Raw genomic sequence first — 20,280 nt, forward strand, 5'->3', positions numbered from 1 at the left:
TAGTTGAACCATTTTAAGTTATGTTAGTCCAATCACCTGACTCTCAGGATCTTCATATCCTTTTCAGATGCTTCTTCTCTTCCTCCTCTCCCCATCTCCCCCCCCATTTATTTTTCAGATGCTTTTCCAAACCAGTAATACCCCATATTTTCTGGCCCTGGCTGGGGAAATGCATTATAAGATGAACAAGGAGGTTGATTAACTATGGAGCAAGTCAAGCTGGACTTGCTAGTGCTCTGGCCAGGAGAAATGATTTCACAGGTTCAAGGGTTACGGTGACTTTCTTGGTGGTGGGGGCTTGTGGAAGGGAGCAGGGCTGCTGCTTGGAAGGGATGCAAACCCAGCTGCCACAGCTCTCGTGTGCGGGTGGTCAACGACGTGCACTGAGTGAAAGCTGGGTGGATGCTGCCCAGGTTTGTGCAGCCCTGATGTGAGCAGAGCCACAGCATCATGAGTGAAGTGGTTCTGACCCAGGGTCTGTGCCAGAGCCCAGAGGAGTCTGTGGAAGGACTCACGGTGCCTTCAGTCGCTTGTCTTGCAAGCTGTGAGATGTGAAGCAGTCGGTCAGGCTCTTCTGTTCCTGCTGTTTGGAAGATCGAGTGATGGGGCAAAGCTTTTGGTTTTACACATGTATTTTCTGCCTGGTTTTCGTAGCACCCAGAGGTTTGCTTAGGGTGTTGTGAAGGAGAGCACTGTGCATTGCTACAGAACTAAAAATACCCCTTATGGAAAAGCTTCCCATGCAGAGAGCTCCGTGGCTGCGACCACCTACCTCCTGGGGTGTGATTCAGCCACTGTCCGGTCAGGCAACCCTGTGTGAGCAGAGAACCAGACTCTGTGTTTGTCAGTTCAGCCTTTTTGTGTTCCTGTTGATTAAGGATGAACCTCAACAAAAGCCATTCGTGCTCCTTTGGTGACGTCTGCTGTGCTTCAGAAATACAAAGACAACTTTCTGTTTGGTCAGTCATCAGTGGAGTGGATCCCAGGAGGAAAAATCACCTGGGCAGAACCCAAGCAGCACTTTGCACTCCTCTTTTCAGTAAGGAGTAGGGTGGAGATAAGGGTGAAACCTCCCATCTTTACTTTGCAAAATGCCTGGTTGCATAAGTGGTCTTGGATCTGCTATTTATGGCCCTCAGAGGCTACCTGGAAGCACGGCTTGGCTTTCAGACCTTGGCAGCATGGTAATCCTCCCTCCAAACGTGTTGTGATGCTGCAGAATGTCTCCCAAGGGAAAACAGAGAATAACTAATGGTGGTTTTATTTTTAAGGACATCTATGGAAAAAAAAATCCCCATTGATTCCAGTAGCATCTGGCCAAGTCTCTTAAAAGCTTCATGGTGGTTCTTCCCAAGGGAGTTTGTTCCAGTGTGAGCTGGAGTCTTGTGCTGAGGAGGCGGGGAGGACACAGCTTGCCTTTGGGATCTCCCACCGGTAGCTTTGGGTTCGTGGGTCATTCACAGGGGAATTGTTGGAGCAATGGCTTGGTGGCTGAGATCAGGATCGGTCGTATGTAGGGCAGGGACCTGGTGTGTTCATACTCAGGAGTGCTGCAGAGTACTGTCAGCCTGCAGAGGGAAGGATCCACCCCAGCTCCTCCTGCTCGCTGACATCACACCCTGGAGAGCTTCTGCAGCGGAAAACAGACTTCAGTCTAGTTTTGCATGGAAAAAAAAGCATCACCACCTCCAGTACATAGGTTTGTCCAGTGCCCAAATAAGAAGCGTTAAAGAAATGCAACAGGCATGTTAAAGATGCATGAGAAGGCTGCCTAAACAAAGCAGAACATTACACAGCCCAGGGCTGGTTCCCTCCTGACTTTGAAGCCCAGGAGCCTAAGGGAAGGATGGATGACAAAACCCTGAATGCCAGGAGACAACTAGCTAAGCATCTGCATGTAGGACTTACCCACTGCTCTGTGTTTCCTTTCCCCTCCCTGAATCCAGCTGCCTTCCAAAATAACTCCTCTGAGCCAAATGATCTGCTGGATGTGCCTGGCACGGGGATTGCCTGGAAGGGCAGAGGAGAAGCTCGGACAGAGGTCTGTGCAGAAAAGCTGAGTTCTCTGTTTAAATATATCCCTGAAAGAGGGGGTTTTGTTTGAAACTTATCCCCACACCTGCCCTAGGCTGGTTGTTGCTGGGTTGGATGGGTGAGAGATGCTGAGGTTGATGGCAATATCCAGTTCAGGGGGTACCAAGGAGATTGAGTGGGATGACCCAGATGTATCAGCACGCAGCCTGCATGCAGCCAGGAGGCTGGATTGGACCTTGATTTGTTGAATTCTCTTGGGGAGCTGCTGGAAGGGAAGTCGGGCCTTGGGTAGCACAGGGATGACTCGGGAATGGGGAGATGTTTCGCTGGAGCGAGCAGGTTCTGCGTCTGAGGTGGGGTGTTGAGGTGTTCCCTCTGCTAACTGCATTCAGGTCATCCTTCCTTTCCTTCCTTTTTTACTTGAAAAACGGCTTTTGGATAATTTCTGTGAAACTTCTTCATCCAGGTCTGGCTGGATTGTAGCCCATTTCCCTTCCCACTCAGGCCGCAGCCCCGGCGAGGCGGGGATGAGCCGTGCATAGCTCAGCCCTTGCAATCCTGCAGCCCCAGCCAAGGGAGAAAGGGAAAAACACACTGAGGATGCTGTGAGGGCTCGTTCACAGCCCTGATTGGCGTCGGGCTGAATTTCCAGCTACTGTTTTGACAGCTTTTATGTTCTTTGAGCACTTTACATGAAGAGCAAGCTCACCGTGCCCCAGAAGCTGAGTCCTGCCAGCGTACAACCAGCGCCTACGTGGTTTGAAACCTCTTCCAGGGGACGGAGGCAGCTTGTTTGTATCCCTGTCCGCGAGCTCTGAAGGAACAGGACGTCGGGTTATGGTCAGAAACATGGATTTCAATGCCAGTTAGTCTGATGCCCGTCTTGTTTCCAGCCTGTATTCCTCCTGCCCCTGCACTGCCAGCACAGCAGCATCAGCTTGAAGTGGGATCTTCATATCTGCAGTCCCTGATGCTTGCTGTCTTTAATGAACGTGCAAGAATAATGCTAATTGTTTTCTCTGCCACACCACCGGTGATCTTAATGAAATAAGACCGGTACAGCCACAATGCAGTGTTCTGGAGTCCATTTTATGAACAGAATCACTGGTTTAATCTTTTTTATTTAAAGCTGTAGTAAATTCAACCTGTCTGGGGGTCCTCACGCCCGGCCGGAGGGTCGCAGTTACTGCTGCAGCCCCACAACAATCTTAGATTCTGGGAAAGGGACTAGTTCTCACCCCGTCACCAACGTCACCCTGAATGCACTTACAAGTCTCTCTGCAAAGTCATCAATCAGCTTTCTGTGTGCAAACTGAGAACAAAACCACAGTCAGCTCGCTGCCAGGACGTCCGTACAGCGCATGTAACGGGACCGGTGGCCGTGGGGGTAACCCACTGCAGGGTTTTGGGGATTTACCCCCCTATCTCCTCTCCTGCTCAGCTCAGCACCGGTGGGACGTGGCGCCTGGTGAAGCCGTCGCGTGCTCGATGGGTCAGGCACGCTGCACGTGGAGCATGTAGGTGACGTTAGGCTGGTGGTGCAGCGGCACAGTCGCGACGCTGGAACGTGGCTTCAGTGGGATGTAAGCAGGACGAAGCGCGGTGGGTCCAATTGCTGAACTCTCAATCACTCCAAAGTGGTAATCGGTTCCTTTAACTCAGCTTCCACCAAAGACTCTTGTGTTGGGGAGTTGAATTTTGGGTTGTTTTTTTTTTTTTTTTGGGGGGGGGGGGGGTATTTCTTGTGTGTCTCACGGTGTGAAATCAAGGCCTTTCAGCACACCAAAAGACTCCAAAGCATTTTTCCAGTAGAACCTTGACACAGAAATCTTGTTCCAGCTCTGAAACACATTCCTGAAACCTCATCAGCTGGGTTAGTGCTTCTAAAAGTAATCCACGGCTGGTGGTTCCCATTGTAGGTGGAGTAAATACCCTCATGCACACCTAGAAACACTCCCCTGTGAAATTAGAGGGATAACGATGCTCCAGCATTCCCCGATCCCTCCCCTCCAGCACAGAAATAATGCTTTGTGGGGTTCAGGATGGCAAAGCCAGGAGCTCAGTTGTAGGATTGCTATGCCCCAACTCCAGGAGTGAAAGAAACTCTTTGTTTCACTGTGGGGTGGAAAGATGGAGCTGGGAGCATCCGTGGTCTCCATTAAATGTGACAAACAATCTGTGAGCTGTGCCCGAAGAGCAGGGCTTCATTTGCACCGCACTGTTTTTAAGGTAATTTGTTAACGGTCTTGGAAGTACCTCTGACTTGCAGGTTTGGTGGAGTCAAGGTTTGCACTCCGAGTGTGATCACCTTGTGTTTCTGGTAATCATGATGAAGAAAAACGTTTTGAGTTGTAAACTTAACGTACATTTTATTAAAACTGTATCTGATTGCAATACCCTGCCTCTGGTGTGCCTTCCTCCCCCATCCCCACCCTAAGTATTTCTACCAGATACAGAGAATTTGGGTTTTAATACACTTTTCCAGCAGAGGCTGTGCAGTTGGTCTGTCCTTACCATTTGATCCAGCATTTGTGAAGTCAAACTGATGCGATTGCTTTAAGCGATGGATAGTGGAGAGAAACCTTCATGCCCAGGGCAGTGCTGCAGCCAGCATGGAGCTGTTGAACAAACCCAGGAGCTGCTGCTGTGGGAGAAGAGGTGCAGGACTAACCCCATCACTAAAGAGCATCTGCACTGAGCCGTGCACGCGTGTTAGGGGACGTGTGGGTGTGGTGGTTTTGCCCTGGTTGGAGGCTAGATGCCGACCAAAGCCTATCTATCACTGCCCTTTTCAGCTGGAAAGGGGAGAAAATACCTATAGAGAGGCTCATGGGGCAAGATAAGAACAGGGAGAGATCATTCTGCAATCAGTGTCATGGGCAAAACACACTCAACATGGAATAAAGGAAAGAAAACTCTAATTGATGACCCAGCCCTGCATCCCCAGTGACACCAGAGTCGGGTGATGAGAAGTGCAACCAGCTCTTAAAGCACCTTCCCCACCCCCCTTTCTTAGCAGACCTCATTTTAGTCATCATTTTGCTCCCTTCTTTCCCTCATCGTGGCAGAAGGAGGGGCAGGGACTGGGGGAATGGGGGTTTGGGTCAGTTCCTCACAAGTTGGTTTCCTTCTTAGCCAGGGGGGGCATTCCTCACCCCTTCCCCTGCTGCACCCTGGGGTCCCACCCACAGCAGACAGTCCCCCACCAACATCCCCAACGTGAGTCCTTCCCCACGGGGCTTCAGCTCTTCCCCAGCTGCCCCAGGGTGGGTCCCTGCTGTGGGTGCAGTCAGCAATCACACAGTGTCTCTCAGTGCCTCAGGCCCAGACTGCTCCAGTCTGGTCTCCTTCCTCCCCAGGGCGGGCTCGTCCTCCTCTTGTTCCTGGTGCAACAGCCCTGGATGGCAGCTGCCCCCCTGCTAAACGAGATCCAATAGATGCTGTCACCAGGGCACACACACTCCCTCTGCCCTTTTCTGCAGCCCCGTCTCTGGAAGGGCGTGGGGGGGGAGCTCCAACTGGGATTTATTGAGGTTTAGGGAGGGGGGGGAAGAAAGGGAGGGGAAGGAGTAGGGGGGGAAGCCTGGGAAAGGCTTTTTGTGTTGGTAAAACCCGACCTAGAGGCGCCTCTGAGCACGGCGCGGTAACCGCTGCGGCTCCCCTCAGGGCGACGGCCCGAAGGAGGAGTTAACCCGGGCAGGGGTGGTTGTGGGGGAGGTATTTCTAGTCTGGAAAAGCTCTGATTATAGGGAACGGTTTCATGGCCGCTCTAGTGCGGCGGAAACAGGCGGGGCCGGGCAAGAACAGGGCGGGACCGGGGAATGGGGCGGGATCGGGATCTGGGCGGCCTGAGGAGAGCCAAGATGGCGGCCGCGCGGTGGCTTGGCGCGGCTGCGGGGCTGGGTGGCTGGTAGGTGACTGCGAGGCCCCCTCGGCTCCTCGCTGCCCCGACCCGGAGGGACCCGGCTTCCTCCCTAGCGGTTCCCCTCTCGCCCTTTGCTGCATGGCTGGGAGGGGCCGGCCGTGTCGCAGCGAGCGGCGCCGCCACCTCCCGGGCCGCGCCGGCTTCCTCTCCCTTCCCCCCTTCCCCGCTGCGGGACGAGGTGAAGTTGTTCCTGCTTTCCCCCCCTCCCCGTACAGGCTGGCGGCGAGAGGCTGTTTCTGCCTCCAGCCCCCTTATTAAAGCGAGGCGTTGCTCCTCTGCCCGCACGCAGGTGCTTAGGGACCGCCTTCCTCTCAGGGACCGGCACCCCCCACCCCCCCCCCCCCAAACCGGCCTTCCTATCTCTGAGGAACTGACCTCCCCCCCCAGCCCAGGGACCGGCCTTTCCCCCCTCTCCTCCCAGCGAGGGACTGGCCTTCCTTCGAAGGATCGCCCTTTCTTCACCACCTTTTCCCCCGCCTCAGCAGTCCCCCCGCCCCGCGTACCGGGACGGTGCAGGCGGCAGTAATTCCCGCCCGCCCGGCATCACACCGTGAGGAGCCGTTCCCTCCCCACCCTCGTATTCTCAGGGCGGTAAGGGGAACCCCCCCCGTACAGCCTGGAGAGATGCACTAAGGGCACAGTGAAGGGCCCGTGTGGCGATGGGCTCGCTGCCCGCCCTGTTCCCCGGGCGGGAAACGGCTTCTCCTGCGTTCCCAAAGCTCAGGGGCAGGGAGAGCTTTTCTCCCTCGCGCCTCCGGTGTGGGCTCTGTACCTGCCATCAAGAGCACGGAAACAGGCACATAACGGGATCTGGGGCGTTTTCTCAGTTCGTTTCTCCCTCGCTGGCAGCGGAGGGGTTGGCTTGATGAGCTGGAGCTTTGCTGCTGCTCCCACCATTGCGGGATCGGGGCCAGGGGCAGTGCCCGTGTGCTCAGGGACTCGGCCCCCTCTCCTCCTGTCTTCTTCCTGCTTTCCCCCCTCTGTACCTGATGAGGAGAGAAGCCAGGTAATACTTAATCCTCTGTACAGAGTCAGGCGTGCAAGTACTGACACATTTCCAAGTTGGGCCTCTTACTCCATCACTCTGCCTTGCTTTTTCTGTTGGGTTTTTTAATTCATTTTTCTTTTTTCCCCTTTCTGTCATCTGCATCCGAGCAGGTGACACCACCACAGATCACACTAGAAGTTCTGACAGCCAGTGTGAATTAAGTGGCCAGTTTGGAGCAGGGCATCCTCTTAAACCGGCCTGGTTGCATTCTGGAACAGTACTTGTACTGGGATATACTGAATTCCTTTATTCTCCAAAGGGAAAGATTATATAGAGGTGGACAGGGTGCTGGGTATGTGTAACTAATAGAGTTTTTAGCTTTCATCCCAATGTTGTCCTGATATTTTTTGTATTCTGAGAACTATGTGTGTAAGAGCAGCCATTGAGTTGCCTTTTTAAGCTGTCTTTTGTCTTCTGAGAGTTATTTACAAGAGCCTTATGTTTGGCCAGCTAAACCCATAGGGTAAAGGAGTAAATTCTGCCCTTGGTTTAGCACCAGCTGCTTGGGGTTGGATTTATCTCAGCTGCCTAAAATTCGGTATTTAGTCAGAGCTGGATTTCCAGGTGCTCACTACTGTCCCAAGGAAGATGAAAGGCTCCTTTAGGTCACTCTGCCCTTTTCTGTTACAGGCAAGGAAGGTGCTTTGTTTGTCTTCAGTGACTGAGGGAAACTAGACTTTATCTTTGGGTAGATTGGAGAGTTGTGGGTTATGAAACGAGGGGGAGGGAGCGCTCGAAAGGGGAAAATTAAGGGGGATGCTTTGTTACCTGAGAGGTTTCAGTGGGTGAGTGTCTTGCTGAGCTGCTAGAAGCCCATGAAACACCATCTTCTGTGGGGCAGTGCAAACCTCTGGTAAAATTCTTTCTCTCTAGGTTCTGTCGTACGGTGTTACGAGATCACAGTCTGACAGCTCGACAGTCTTTCCACCAGCTTGCACAAAGGAAACCATTTCTTCCATCTGCAGTGTGGCATAAAGCAGGTAAATCCCAGGCAGAAACAGGTAGCTGAGCACACTGGGAGTTTCCATGTCTTGTGGTTGTAATGACAGCTTACTCTTCTTTCTGAGACCTGGGTGTGATAACGTTCCCTGGGTTGCTTTTAATGAAGTGCTAGTGCATTTAGATGTTTGGAACTTGGAGAGAAGGTGTGGATGGCTCACTCTGTGCTTGGTTAGCCATGTTTTTTTCTGTGTAATTTGGCTGCCAAGACTTGATGCAGGGCTTTGCTGGTGCAAAATGTTGTTTGGGCTTTGCCAGGCTTCTTAATTTCATTTCTGTCAGTGCAAATGTATCCCTTGTGAAAGACTTTGTTGCCTTCTGTCCTACTTCAGCTACTGAGCTCTGCCTGATAAAACTGCTGGCTACAGATGTTTGATTTAGTGCAGCCATTTACCAGCTATGGCATAGTAAATTCCAAATACATTATCTGGAGAACCCTCCAGGTTGAATAATGATGGAAAAACCTGGTCTTAGGAAGGCAGGAGGCACTTTTGAAGTACAGCAGCTACCCACATGGACACCAGAGCTGCCACGGCCATTTGTGTTTTAGGATGTTACACAAACAGTGTATGATAGCTGTTGTGACCCATTGTTTTGAAAAACAGGTGGTGTGCTCTGTTATCCCATCCACGTCTCCCATTGCTGAAGGTTCCTGTATTGTGTTTGGTGTGCAGGGAGAGTTACAAAGAAGTAGGGCATGGGAAATTGTCCCCAACAGCTGTTCAGTGGGACAGACATCAGTCACATGCTACATGGGCACATCTACAGGAAAATACACCATTAATTGTGCACTGTTAAATGTAGAGTACTAAAGTTTAGTCATGATCAGGCTTTTTTTTACACTCTGGTGAAAGACAGACCCATGTAATGTAGGGAACTTCAGTGAAAATGGATCTTTTAAGCATCTTTACCAGTTAACTGTAAATAATTTAGTTTTGAACTGTTTGGTCAGTTCATTTGCTGGAGGATAAGTGATTGCATACTGTAATTTCTCACTGTGTGGAAAATACTATGCACAGGATGTGGTTCTCTAACTGTTTTTTTTTAATCATGCTGAAAAATGACATAAAACTTAAGCCTCCTAAATCCTATGCACCTTGAAGAGAGGCCTGGTAAAGCTGAGTTGGCTCTGATCAGGAAGGGATGATGCTGGATGATGTCATGGCATTTGAGGTTTGTAAACAAAACCTGAACATGATGGAGAAATGAAGGTTGTGCCTCTGGCCTCACGCAGTCTGATGCTGTTGGAGCAGGATGCTCTTGAGTAAATACAAGTTAAGGAAAGAAGCAGAGACAAGGATCCATTCAGCATCTTGTTTCCTGTGAGATAACAGAGCAGTGTTTATCAGTCTTCCTGTGAGTCTGGATGCTTCTGTAGAGCCCCCTGCATTGTGTTTTCAGAGTGTCATTGCTGCACAGGCTGCTCTTTACTGTGGCACAGTGCCCCCCAGTTTTGGCTCAGTGAGTAATCGGGATCCTTGACTTTGATTTAAGCTACTTAAGTTTGCTTACATTCTTTTTCTTCTATCTGTTTTGTGGTTTGTTTGTTTTTTTTTTTCTTTCCAGTAAGATGCATGTTTATTCAAACTCAGGACACACCAAATCCAAATAGCTTGAAGTTTATTCCGGGGAAGGAAGTGTTGGAATCAAGGACTATGGAGTTTTCCACACCAGCTGCTGCGTTTTGCTCACCTTTAGCAAGGTATTATTAAACACCTTATCATTTGGAGGACCTGCATGGGCTGTGTGGCTACAACTGATGTTCTTTAAGCACAATTTCTGATCATTCTGCTCTTCCTTATACTCAGGAGTGGCTTGGCTGGATCTAACTTCTGTTAATGATGCTGTACAAATTCAATCTGGGAAGGCTGCTGGTGTGGAAGTAGTCCTCCTGTGTGTATCTCCCCCATCCTGTATCAGAGCAGAATTCATAACAGTCTAGTTTATGCAATGGGATTGAGTGGTATTGTGAATCAGTGTTCTTGCCCAGTTGCTGCAGTGCTGGTGAGACCTCTGGCCCCCATTTTGCAAAATCCTTTCCATCTGAATGCTCTTAATTCCAGTGGCTCCTTGGAAATGGGGCAGCGTCTCAGGGTGGGGAAGTAGGTGGTGTAAGGAAGGAAAAGGTCCCCAAATGCTACAAATTACATGTAGGAGTTTGTTTGCTTTGGCAGATGTTGGTGTTAAGCTGAACTTCAAAGATTATGGGTAGTTGTAAGGTTTATAACATTACAGTCAAAGGAAAGCCTGTTTTGGCCTGGACTTCCAGGCTGGATCTGTAACAGGTCTCATGAGCTGTGGCTTTCAATACCAAAATACAAAATCTGGAGTTAGAATTACTGAGCAAGTAGTCAATCCCTATCATTTTGGCACAGATGGGGTTAGGAGCACCAACACAGCCTCTCTGGGGGTGTTTGGAAGCATCCTTTTCTTGGATGTCTGTTGTTGTTTTCCTGCTAACCTCTCAAAAGACACTTTTTGTCTGTTACACGTGTGGAGGGGCTTCAGTTTGGGGCATTAGCCATAAACATTGCAGTAGGTTACCTCTGGACTACCCAGTTTAAGTCATCACTGTGTGTGTTGTGCATGAAAGGAGAAGCTGTTTGATGTGCCAGCCTCTCCAGGAACTGCAGGGTTATCAAACACACAGCTCTGACGTTTCCAGAGGTCTGTTGCAGAGTTGTTTGAGAGCAAACAGGATCTTTACAAGCAAAGCTCTGTGCCTTAAAGCAATAACTACACCATGAAAGGGGTTTGAGTGCATCAGCGTGTCAGCAGCGTGCTGAAGCTGCAGGATCTGATTATGCCAAAGCACACCAGGTTGCAGAACACAGTTGACTGTCAGAAAGTGGCTTTTTGTTGCCATACATCTGGAAATAGATGTTTTCAAGGGTGATGTGCGTGCTAGAAATGTGCACTGTGGCAAAACACCTCCAGGATGTGCATTGTGCAAATTAATGGGGAGAAAATTGTCTGCTGCATATTGTTAAACCCTGGATTATGGTTTCTGTAAATAGAATGCTCATTTATTGTCAAATGGAGTATTCATTCCCTAAAGATACAATGAGAGCTTCCTGAAGGGGGGAGAGTTATTTAATTTACCTAGGACAGTGTGGTGCACTTGTGTAATTTCACTGTTTAAGTAACTACAATCAGGTTGGTTTGGTGATGTAAAAGCCCAGCACATGAGTGACTGTTTCATGTGTGGAAATTGTTTTACAGTGCATAGTGCAACATCATCTGTCATTTTCCACCATGCATACCATGGTGATTAGCTCTCAAATTCCTTCACTGCATTTGTGATGTTTTCCAGTCTTCCAGGAGAATAATTTCTTCTTTTCTTTGTCTTTTGCTTTTTTTTTCCTCTATTACAAAAGCACTCTTACAGCCTGATGCTGTATTTAACTCTGGGTGCTTCCTCCTTGTAATGATTCATTTTTATTGTACTCTTTGGGAGCAGCGTCGTTTGTTTATTCTGTAGGTGAATCTGTTGGGATTTGGTTAACCATTTGTGGAAATTGGTCTTTACATTCCCATTCTGTTCTTTATGCTCAGAATTTTTGTCAAAAATACGCTGTTTCCTATCATCTCAGTTCTTGTGTGGCATTGGATGTGTGGTTATTTACCACCTGGGTGCTGTATGGGGCCACCTCAAGCAAAATTTATTTAATCCTTAAATAAAGGATTTACTAAATTCTACTTTTTTTTTTCCTGTGCTGTCCAAATGACTGTAAACCCTGAAGGTTGCTCATGAAGTGAGGTGGTGTGTTAAAGCCTTGTGCACTGCCTGGCACTGAGCCTTTTATTTAATAGCAACAGAATTGAAGGCAGCTTTTATTGAGCTCAATTACTTTAAATAACTTGCTTTAATTGAAGGAACTTTCCTTGTGTTTGCACTAGTCCTTCCCCAGGTGATAGGTACCTACTGGTTTCGATGCTGAACAAATAACCTTTTTATATACAGAGTATTAATTTTGCCTCCAAAGAAGAGCTGGAGAGAGAGTAATCCTTTCACACACCTTGTGGAGAAGCCCTGCACGGTGTTACTGTGTGCACTGCTTCACTGCAGGATCTCCTGGCTCTTAGGAAGCTGTAGGTGAAGTAGCAGTGAGTTTCTTTAATGGGTCTGGTTTTAGGGCGTATTTTTGTCTGTAAATGTCTTCTGGAGTAACTTTTTCTCTGGGGGAGCTTAAATACACAGAATCATGGAATCATAGGGGTTGGAAGGGAGCTTGAGAGATCATCGGGTCCAACCCCCTGCCAAAGCAGGCTCCCTGTCTTCATGAGCTTGCCTGAAACATGTCTGTGGTTTTTCTTTTCTTAACAGACAGCTGTTCAAAATAGAAGGAGTTAAAAGTATTTTCTTTGGACCAGACTTCATCACAATCACCAAGGTGAGTGGCACGGAGACTCAGGTGTGCTGAAAGATGGGCTGAGGTTCACCTGTCTCATAGGTGTCCCCAGAGAAGGTCCCATCCGACTCCCGGATGTGCACAGTGAAAGTGCCAGAGTCAGCACACACACAAGTGGCATGAAGGGAATTGCCTTTAATTGAAGAGATAACAAATATCACAGTGCTGATGTGTCACAGAGATACTGTGTGATGACTGTATGACCAGGGCGCAGTGCGGGCGGTGGTGGGTTTACCCAAGGTGTGGAGCTCTTGTCAGCAGAGATAAGCTGTTATGGAGTAACTCTTACTGTGGGAAGAGCAACAGGGCAATTCAGTGAGGGAAAACCTGCCTCAAAATTCAATGGAACCAAACAAACTTGAGTTTCTGAAACACTTCAGTAGAAATGTGCCAAATAATCTATTAAGGAGACTATTTTTCATGCCTTTTAATAGCACGTGGCTTGCAAAGAAGGAAGCCTTTCTGTTGACTTACACATTTATTCTTACTGAACTTTGTGGCAAAGCTAGACTGGGTGATACTAAGAAGTCATAGAATCATAGAATGGTCTGGGTTGGAAGGGACCCCAAGGATCATAGAGCTCCAACCCCCCTGCCACAGGCAGGGACACCAAAGTCAAATCCATGCATCAAGCCTGAGACCATTGTGATCTTTGTAGTTAGTAGGAGGTGCATACTCAGCTTTTGTTCATTTTTATTTTGATTCTGATTCTCATAGGAGAGTGAAGACCTGGACTGGAACTTACTGAAACCAGATATTTATGCAACCATAATGGATTTCTTTGCCTCTGGTTTACCTGTAGTTACTGATGATGCACCTAGGACAGATACAGGTAAATCAAACTATTTGGGAAGGGACCAGTGTCTGAGTTAGGGTTTAGTTTTTGTGACATCCAGAAGAGCTGCCTCTTGACCCTCAGAAAAACATGTGAGAGAATTCAGAGTGAAAACTGTTGTAATTAACACGCAGAATTTGCAGAATGTGTATGTTCTGGCAGAAGCAATGCCCAGCTCTCTAAAGGAGTTGCTTATCTGTGAACATGAAGCCTGGTTCTCATCTGCCCTTGCACAAGTTGTATATCTTCACAGGAGCTGTGCTGAGCTGTGTGGTTCAGTGGTGTGGAGAGACTTGTGTAGGTGAAGAATTGTTGCTAATACAGAGGCTGCCTGTAGAGAGGTGTTGCTGCCTGTTCTTTGTGTATGAGTGCCAACAGTGGGTTTTATTTCCCTCCTTACATCAAAAACCAGAGTGCCCAGGCTTAATGTCTGTGTCTTAATGATAGGGTTTTGGTCTTTAGTGAGCAAGAAATAAATGAGCAAGAAGTCTATTCCAAACTATAATAGAAAGTAATTGAGACTAACTTACAGTTTAACTCATGGGTAGTGGTCTCTTGTTTTCTCATTTGAAAATCCCAACAATTTTGCCAGTGTTCTAAGGAGGATTATGACTACTGAGTTCCTCTCTGCTCTGTTATACCTGGATTTAATGACAATATTAATACAGACTATATTTTATTTGAGAAAGTTATCTTCAGAAACACTTCTGTGAGACTAACACTGGGCTTTAAAGTGCATCCTGACTTGCTAAGCCCAGACACATTCATAATTCTTCTCCTCCTGCATTAAATGACTTTCCTTGTTGGGACCCTGCCTTAACACATGCATCCTTATTCTGTTTCTTTTCTAATTCTTTTTCTTTTTTGCATGTCACTTGCTCTGATGTAGAAGGTGGCACCACTGTTTAAGGCCTTTGCCTGCTGAGAAGAACTCTGAACTAATACTGTTTTTTGTCAGGGGAAAGCTGGGGTGTAAATACAGATAATACAGAAAAAGATAGTCAGAATTAAGACTTCTGTCTTTTGTCTTTGGGCACCTCTACAATGTTTTTGTGCTGTTTCACTCTGCTGTCATGGATAACAGGGCGTTGGTAATCCGGTTGGATTTCTCTCCAAGCCCTCATTTGCATGCTTCTCTCTTCCCAAGCTGCATCAGAAGATGATGATGAAGTTGTACTGATGATTAAAGAACTGCTGGATACAAGAATAAGGTAAACCTGAAGTGTGATTGCTGGGTGGAATGAGTTAGTCTTGGGGTTTGGGTTTATTTCTCTGGGTATGTGTGATTTCATGGTTCAATACCTGGTGTGGGGGCTTAAAGTGCAGAACCAGCCAGAGCTGGGAATGCTCTTTCCTCTCACTGAAAACTTTTCTGTCTAGTTCTCCTGTTTAAGCAAACCCAGTGCTGAACAGAGTCCTTACAGCTGAGCATGGTGAATAGTGCTACCCTCCAGAACGCATTTAGACAGGTCTATTTGGTTTAACCTGGCTATCTTTATGTGCTGAGAACACCACCTTCTGTGCTTTACAGTAACATTTTGTCCTCTGTTTTACTAATCTCTGTCTTAATTACACTTGTTCTTCCTTTCCATCTATTCCAAAGTAGCTTATACTCTTGCATCATACTCTAAAGGCAGATTTTCTCCTGGGTTTCCCTCACTGTCTGAGCTTCAGTGGATTTTGCCCTTGCAGTCTGTTGCAGCTTTATTGGTATTGTAGCACAGCTTGAATTTCAAAACTGGCAGTAACTAATGAAGTCTCAAGAGTGGCTGTGGGTTGTGTTGTTTACCTGAAGTGTATTTTTATGCTCATTAATTGCCTTCCAGAGTGAACTGAAAGGAATAAGCCACTTGACATTTTACATGCAGGGGAAGATGTCTAATGTGTTTCTGAAGCTGTGATACCTGATGGTGACATCTTCCCAGCTCACAAATGACAGGAAACAGTAGCTCATATGTGGGTCAAAACCACAGAATTGTTTGATTATTCCCCCTTCCTCCCCCAGAAGTTACAACAAACTTGGGATGTTTATTTCAATTTTATTTAGAGACTGAATTTTAAAAGCAATATTTAAAAATACCACCTTGGTTATTTGACAACTTCACTTTTCTTGAAAGGAATGGGGGAGGGGAAAGCAGAAATAAGGTGGAAAATTGTTCCCAGGTGTACATACTAAGTGTTGAAACGTGGTTGTACATAAAGTTCTGTCTGGGAGGCCCTGCTCTTGTTGGGTATGTGGTCATGTTAAGTCCTTGATTTCCCAGTGGCCTTTCACAGTCACAGAATTTCTGCCCAAGTTTCTGGTTTTCCCCACCCTTTTCTTTCTTTCTTTCTTTCATTCCCTTTCTCCTGTACCCCTCACTGGACCTCGAAGCTGTTGATGAGAACATCAGCAGTGTGTCCTGCTTCACTTTCCAGCAGGAGAGTTTACAGAAGCTGTGTGTAAACCAGTGCAACACACAGAGCACTTATTGTTCAGTCAATTAAAAATAACATGCAAAGAAGCTGACTGAAAGTGCTGGGTGCAGTGAATTCAGATCTGAAAGGTCCCCTAGTGTGGTTGGGTTGTTTTTTTTAAAAAGAAGTTAATTTCAAATAAGAAAAAATGTAATTTTTAGTCCTGTTCTTTGGCTTTATGGAACAGAGAGAATTTGCTCTGGTGAGTAGTTAATAAATGTGTTGGATTTGTAGATGATTCTCTTAGGAGCAGAGCTCTCCAACGAGTTATTTTGGAAATCAGTATAAAGAGCTTCTGTTGGAGTCACTTGATGGTTTTAGCTTGGTCTGGAAAAATGTTGCTATGGGGATGCAGTTACAACACTGGGCATTTGTTGCTTGCAAAGAGACTGAGCTGCAGAATGCCAGTAGTACCAGGATGCGATCTTACCGGACGCTGGTTTCTTCACCCCTCAGCAGGATTAAGCTTTTAGATAGCTGGAGCTTTTTCCTGTCCTGTGTAAACAATGGTAAACTGCAAATTTATTTGTGGATGCACTCAAGGGCTTCTTATCACTGTCCCCAGTCAGGTAGCAGATGCCTGTGTGTCAGGCAGTAGGACATGGGCCTGTTGCTTTGGCACGTAACTGAGGTGATCGCTGTGACGTGGAGAGGGACTCAAGGTGAACCAATGTTTATAGCTGCAGTTTTGGGCACCACAGGACAAGAGGGACAGGAAACTATTGGAGAGTGTCCAGAGGAGGGCAGGGAGGATGGGGAAAAGTCTGGAGGGGAAGGCTTACAGAGAGAGGCTGAAGTCTCGGGGTTTGTTCAGCTTGGAGAAGAGGAGGCTGAGGGAAGACCTCATGGGGTCTGTGGCTTCCTGACAAGGGGAGCGAAGGGGCAGCACCGATCTCTCCCCTCTCTTTGGGGACCAGGGATGGAACCCCAGGGAATAGTGTGAAGCTGCACCAGGGGAGGTTTAGGCTGGTGTCAGGAAGAGGTTCTGTGCTGAGAGGGGGGTCAGGCACTGGCACAGGCTCCCCAGGGAGGGGTCACAGCATCGAGCTGGGCTGAGGGCAAGAGGCATCTGGACGATGCCCTTAGTGCCTGACTGGGCTGGGCTGTGTGGAGCCAGGAGCTGGACTCTTGGTCCTTATTGGGTCCCTTCCAGTTCAGGAGATTCCAGGATTCTTTGCAGGCTGCATCGAGCTCTGAGGTGCTCTAAGGTGCTTACCCTTGCCCCTGGGATTGCAGTCATTCCTTCCTATCCTGCTGCAGTCATGTCCTGCAGGAAGCAGTAGCTGTCGAACTGAGATGGTCCAGCAAAGTGTGAGCTGTTGGAGATTTGAACCGGGTGGTTGTAGAGGAAGAGGGCTTTAGTTACTGTACCTTGACAGTTCTTTGTGTGTATGAAATTGAGCTTTACTAAAGATTTCTTGAAGGACACATGTTTCAGCTTTATTTGCTATAGATTGAGTATCGTGTTCCACCAGGCCGACGGTGCAGGAGGATGGTGGTGATGTTATTTATAAAGGCTTTGAGGATGGGATTGTGCAGCTGAAGCTGCAGGGCTCATGCACCAGCTGTCCCAGTTCCATCATCACCCTGAAGAACGGGATACAGAACATGCTCCAGTTCTACATCCCTGAAGTAGAAGGCGTGGAACAGGTGGGTTGGGGAGACAATAGCTGTTTGTGAATGGAAAAGGGGGGGTCTTTGTCCCTTTCCAGTAGGGACAGGCTGGCAATTTATGCAAAAGGCCACATATATAGATGCAGCTTTTCCAAGTTAGCTGTACCTTGGCAAAACATCCACAACCCTGCCAAGTTCTGTACAACCCCACACTCCAAAATCAGCTGGAGAGTGCCTGGCTGAAAGCAGCTTTGTGGGAGAGGCCACAGAGTGGATCCCACACTGAAGTTGAGCCAGCCAGGCACCTCCATGGTGACGGTGTCTGGCAGTGCCCTGTGCTGTGCTATGGGCAGTGTTGCCTGTGGGTTGAGGGAGGCCCATCCCTCCTTGGGCTCTCCAGTACGCCTGCATTCCTCTTACGCTGAGGAGCCTTGAACTGCTCACTCTGCTTTGCAGCTGTCATTCCCTTCGTGCTTTTGTGACTTGGTGTGATAATAAGGGATGAGTTTTTGTCCCCTAAAAGGCAGATTCTTTTGTTTTCTCATTAAAAATCCAATACACTATGGTGATTGCTGTAGTGGCCCTTTGTAATAACTTGGTCAGCTCATTATTTCAGCCATGTGGCCTCTTGGCATTTTTGACTAAATGTTTTCCTTACCTTTTCCATGTGACCATTGTTACTTGGTGTAGAATAACTGCAGTTCTCCTTGGGTCCAGCAAAGAACTGCTCTCATAAATTCTCTATGCAGTCTTACTGAGAGTTTAGACTGTTCACCTGCACTATTCTGGGTTTGGCTTCAGGTTGTTGACGATGATGACGATGTGGAGAAAGAAGCAAATTCTACTTGAGCTAGCATCATCTGTGGCCACATAAGTATTTACCTCTTGGTGTACGTCAACTATCTTTGTGCTGAGGAACAACCAGACTTGCCTGCCTCTTCAGAACACGTTGCACTTAAATCTTTGAAAATAGTTCATCAGTTTAAGCAGTTTGTCCACTAATTTATTAGTGCATTCAAAAAACTTTTGCTCTACTTTGGACTGTGTCTTAAGAAAGAAATGGTGGGCTTTATGAATGGTGATGTGTCTTTCTGTTGTTCTGTTTTGATACAGAAGATTCAAGACTGGAAAAAAGAGGAGGAGGAAGTAAAGTTTCCTGACTGTATTTTATGCAATAAGAATATTAAGTGTTTATTTCCCCCCCACACATACACATCCTTGTGGGGCATGCAGGACTATCTGCCCTTGCTCTGTAATTGGGAAATTCAGGGATGTTAAGTTTCATCAAGCCTTGTTAAAAAGCCTTGGATTCTTACTGGGTTTTGTGTGGAAAAAGAACCTGTAACTTCAGCCATTCGTTTTAGAGGATGTGATATTGGCATCACTTGGGGAAAGTCGCCTGCTTGCTTGCTACCACTGTGCAAACAACAGTAACAGAAAGGAGAAATAGGAGGGTGTGGTTATAAAAATGGTGTCTTTTAAAAGAAATGTTAGAAGATGATGATCCTTATCATCAGCTTTAGTAAGTAGAGAGACTAATTAGCTTATTTAGAAGTAAAATGGTTCAGCCGCTATTAGTGGTCTGTTTAAACTTGCAGATAGAGGATTTCTCAACATAATACTCTGAGATCAAGATGAATCTGCAGTGCTTAAGGGCACCAATTACAAAGCAAATGAGTGTGTTTACCTGGGCTGTATCCTGTCCGTTCCTCCTGCAGTGCCAAAGAGCACGGCAGCATGTGTAACTTGGCTGCCCTGGCTGAGCGAGGGAAGACGTGGCAGAGCAGAACCAGTTCCAGTTTGTGAGACCATGGGAAGAGAAATATTTATTGTTCTGAGATTGAAAGACGTAAATCGGGCTTTGTAAAGTGTTCTGTTTACTTGTGTGTGTAGGACTGTATTTCTTCCTGGTGCCTGGCTTTAGCAGATGGCTTTGGTAATGGAAATACTGCAGTCGAGTTTGTGGTGGTTATCTGGCATATGGTTACAGTGGTAGTCCCTGCATGCAAGGATTCAACAGCCTCTGGTATGTTCCCCCTTTTCACTCCTCAGTGTAATTCCACTGGATCAATTAAGTCAGCAGAGAATCTTTTATGCAGCATTTGGTAGCCATAAACATCCTATTACTTGTTAGAAATTTGAAAAGAAATATTTTAGCAAAATGTTTCTTCAGCTTTCATGGAGAGTAATAACCTACAGTCGTTTAAATCACCCACTCAGGATTTGGAAATTGGTTTGAAATGACCCATGTTTTCTCTGCCCTGGTGTGGAGTATGCAGTGCCTGATCTTACACGTGCATCAATGCCAAAATTCCCCTTGAGGTAGGCTCAGACTAACCAAGAGAGCTTTGTGCAGATGTTATCGCCACGTTCTTCTCTGTCAGCAAACCACAGAATGCTGAGGAATGCTTCTGGTTTCTCAAAAATGGAGATTTTTAGGCCTGATTTGTCAGTTTAATGCACTTGAAGCCAAAACTGAAACAGCAAAGTGGCTGTTTCCTGCATTAAATAAAACGTGTCTCTTAAAGATGTGGTCTTTATTCTTCAGTTCAGCAGGACTGATCTCTTCCAGGTACTGCAAGGATCCAGTTGTGCTGCTGTCTCTATTTCCAGTCTGGTTTTTAACAGGGTTTTGATTTGTACAAATAGGACCATATTCAGCCTGTGTGTCCTGAGGCTGAAGATGAAGCATCTTGTGACTGAAGAGATTCCAGCCCCAGCACAAATCCTGCATGTCCTGAGGTTCTTCAAGCTCTTGTGGAGAGGGAAGTTTGTAAAGCTGGCATCCCACCACAAAGTAAGCTCTTTAGGGCAGCAGTTGTCCACATTTCTACAGCAGAAAGCACTGGGGAGCCCTCCCAACTCTGGGGCTTAAGTGCCACTTGGGGAACAGAGCAAAGCCCAGCTGTGTTTGCAGCATTTAATGACCATAAAGTCTGATCCTGTGACAGCCAAA

The 20,280-nt window shown here is 47.3% G+C and overlaps 1 protein-coding gene across 3 annotated transcripts; it reads left to right on the forward strand.

The window, feature by feature from the left end:
- The first annotated feature begins 5,888 nt into the window (after positions 1 to 5,888).
- On the forward strand, positions 5,889 to 19,845 carry NFU1 (NFU1 iron-sulfur cluster scaffold). Of its 3 annotated transcripts, XR_014617774.1 has the most exons (9): positions 5,889 to 5,944; positions 7,881 to 7,987; positions 9,573 to 9,708; positions 12,334 to 12,400; positions 13,136 to 13,250; positions 14,401 to 14,464; positions 17,186 to 17,360; positions 18,126 to 18,231; positions 19,061 to 19,845. XR_014617774.1 is itself a non-coding variant. In XM_084273808.1 (8 exons), exons 1-8 carry the CDS (start codon positions 5,898 to 5,900, stop codon positions 18,171 to 18,173), a joined length of 759 nt encoding a protein of 252 aa, XP_084129934.1. In that variant the 5' UTR covers positions 5,889 to 5,897; the 3' UTR covers positions 18,174 to 19,845. The 3 variants fall into 3 exon arrangements, 2 of the variants coding, with proteins under 2 accessions (XP_084129934.1, XP_084129935.1); XM_084273808.1 differs by having other exon boundaries at positions 18,126 to 19,845; XM_084273809.1 differs by having other exon boundaries at positions 14,410 to 14,464; positions 18,126 to 19,845.
- Positions 19,846 to 20,280: the final 435 nt, after the last annotated feature.

Source organism: Gallinula chloropus, assembly GCF_964237585.1.
Source record: "Gallinula chloropus genome assembly, chromosome: 21".
NCBI lineage: Eukaryota > Metazoa > Chordata > Aves > Gruiformes > Rallidae > Gallinula > Gallinula chloropus.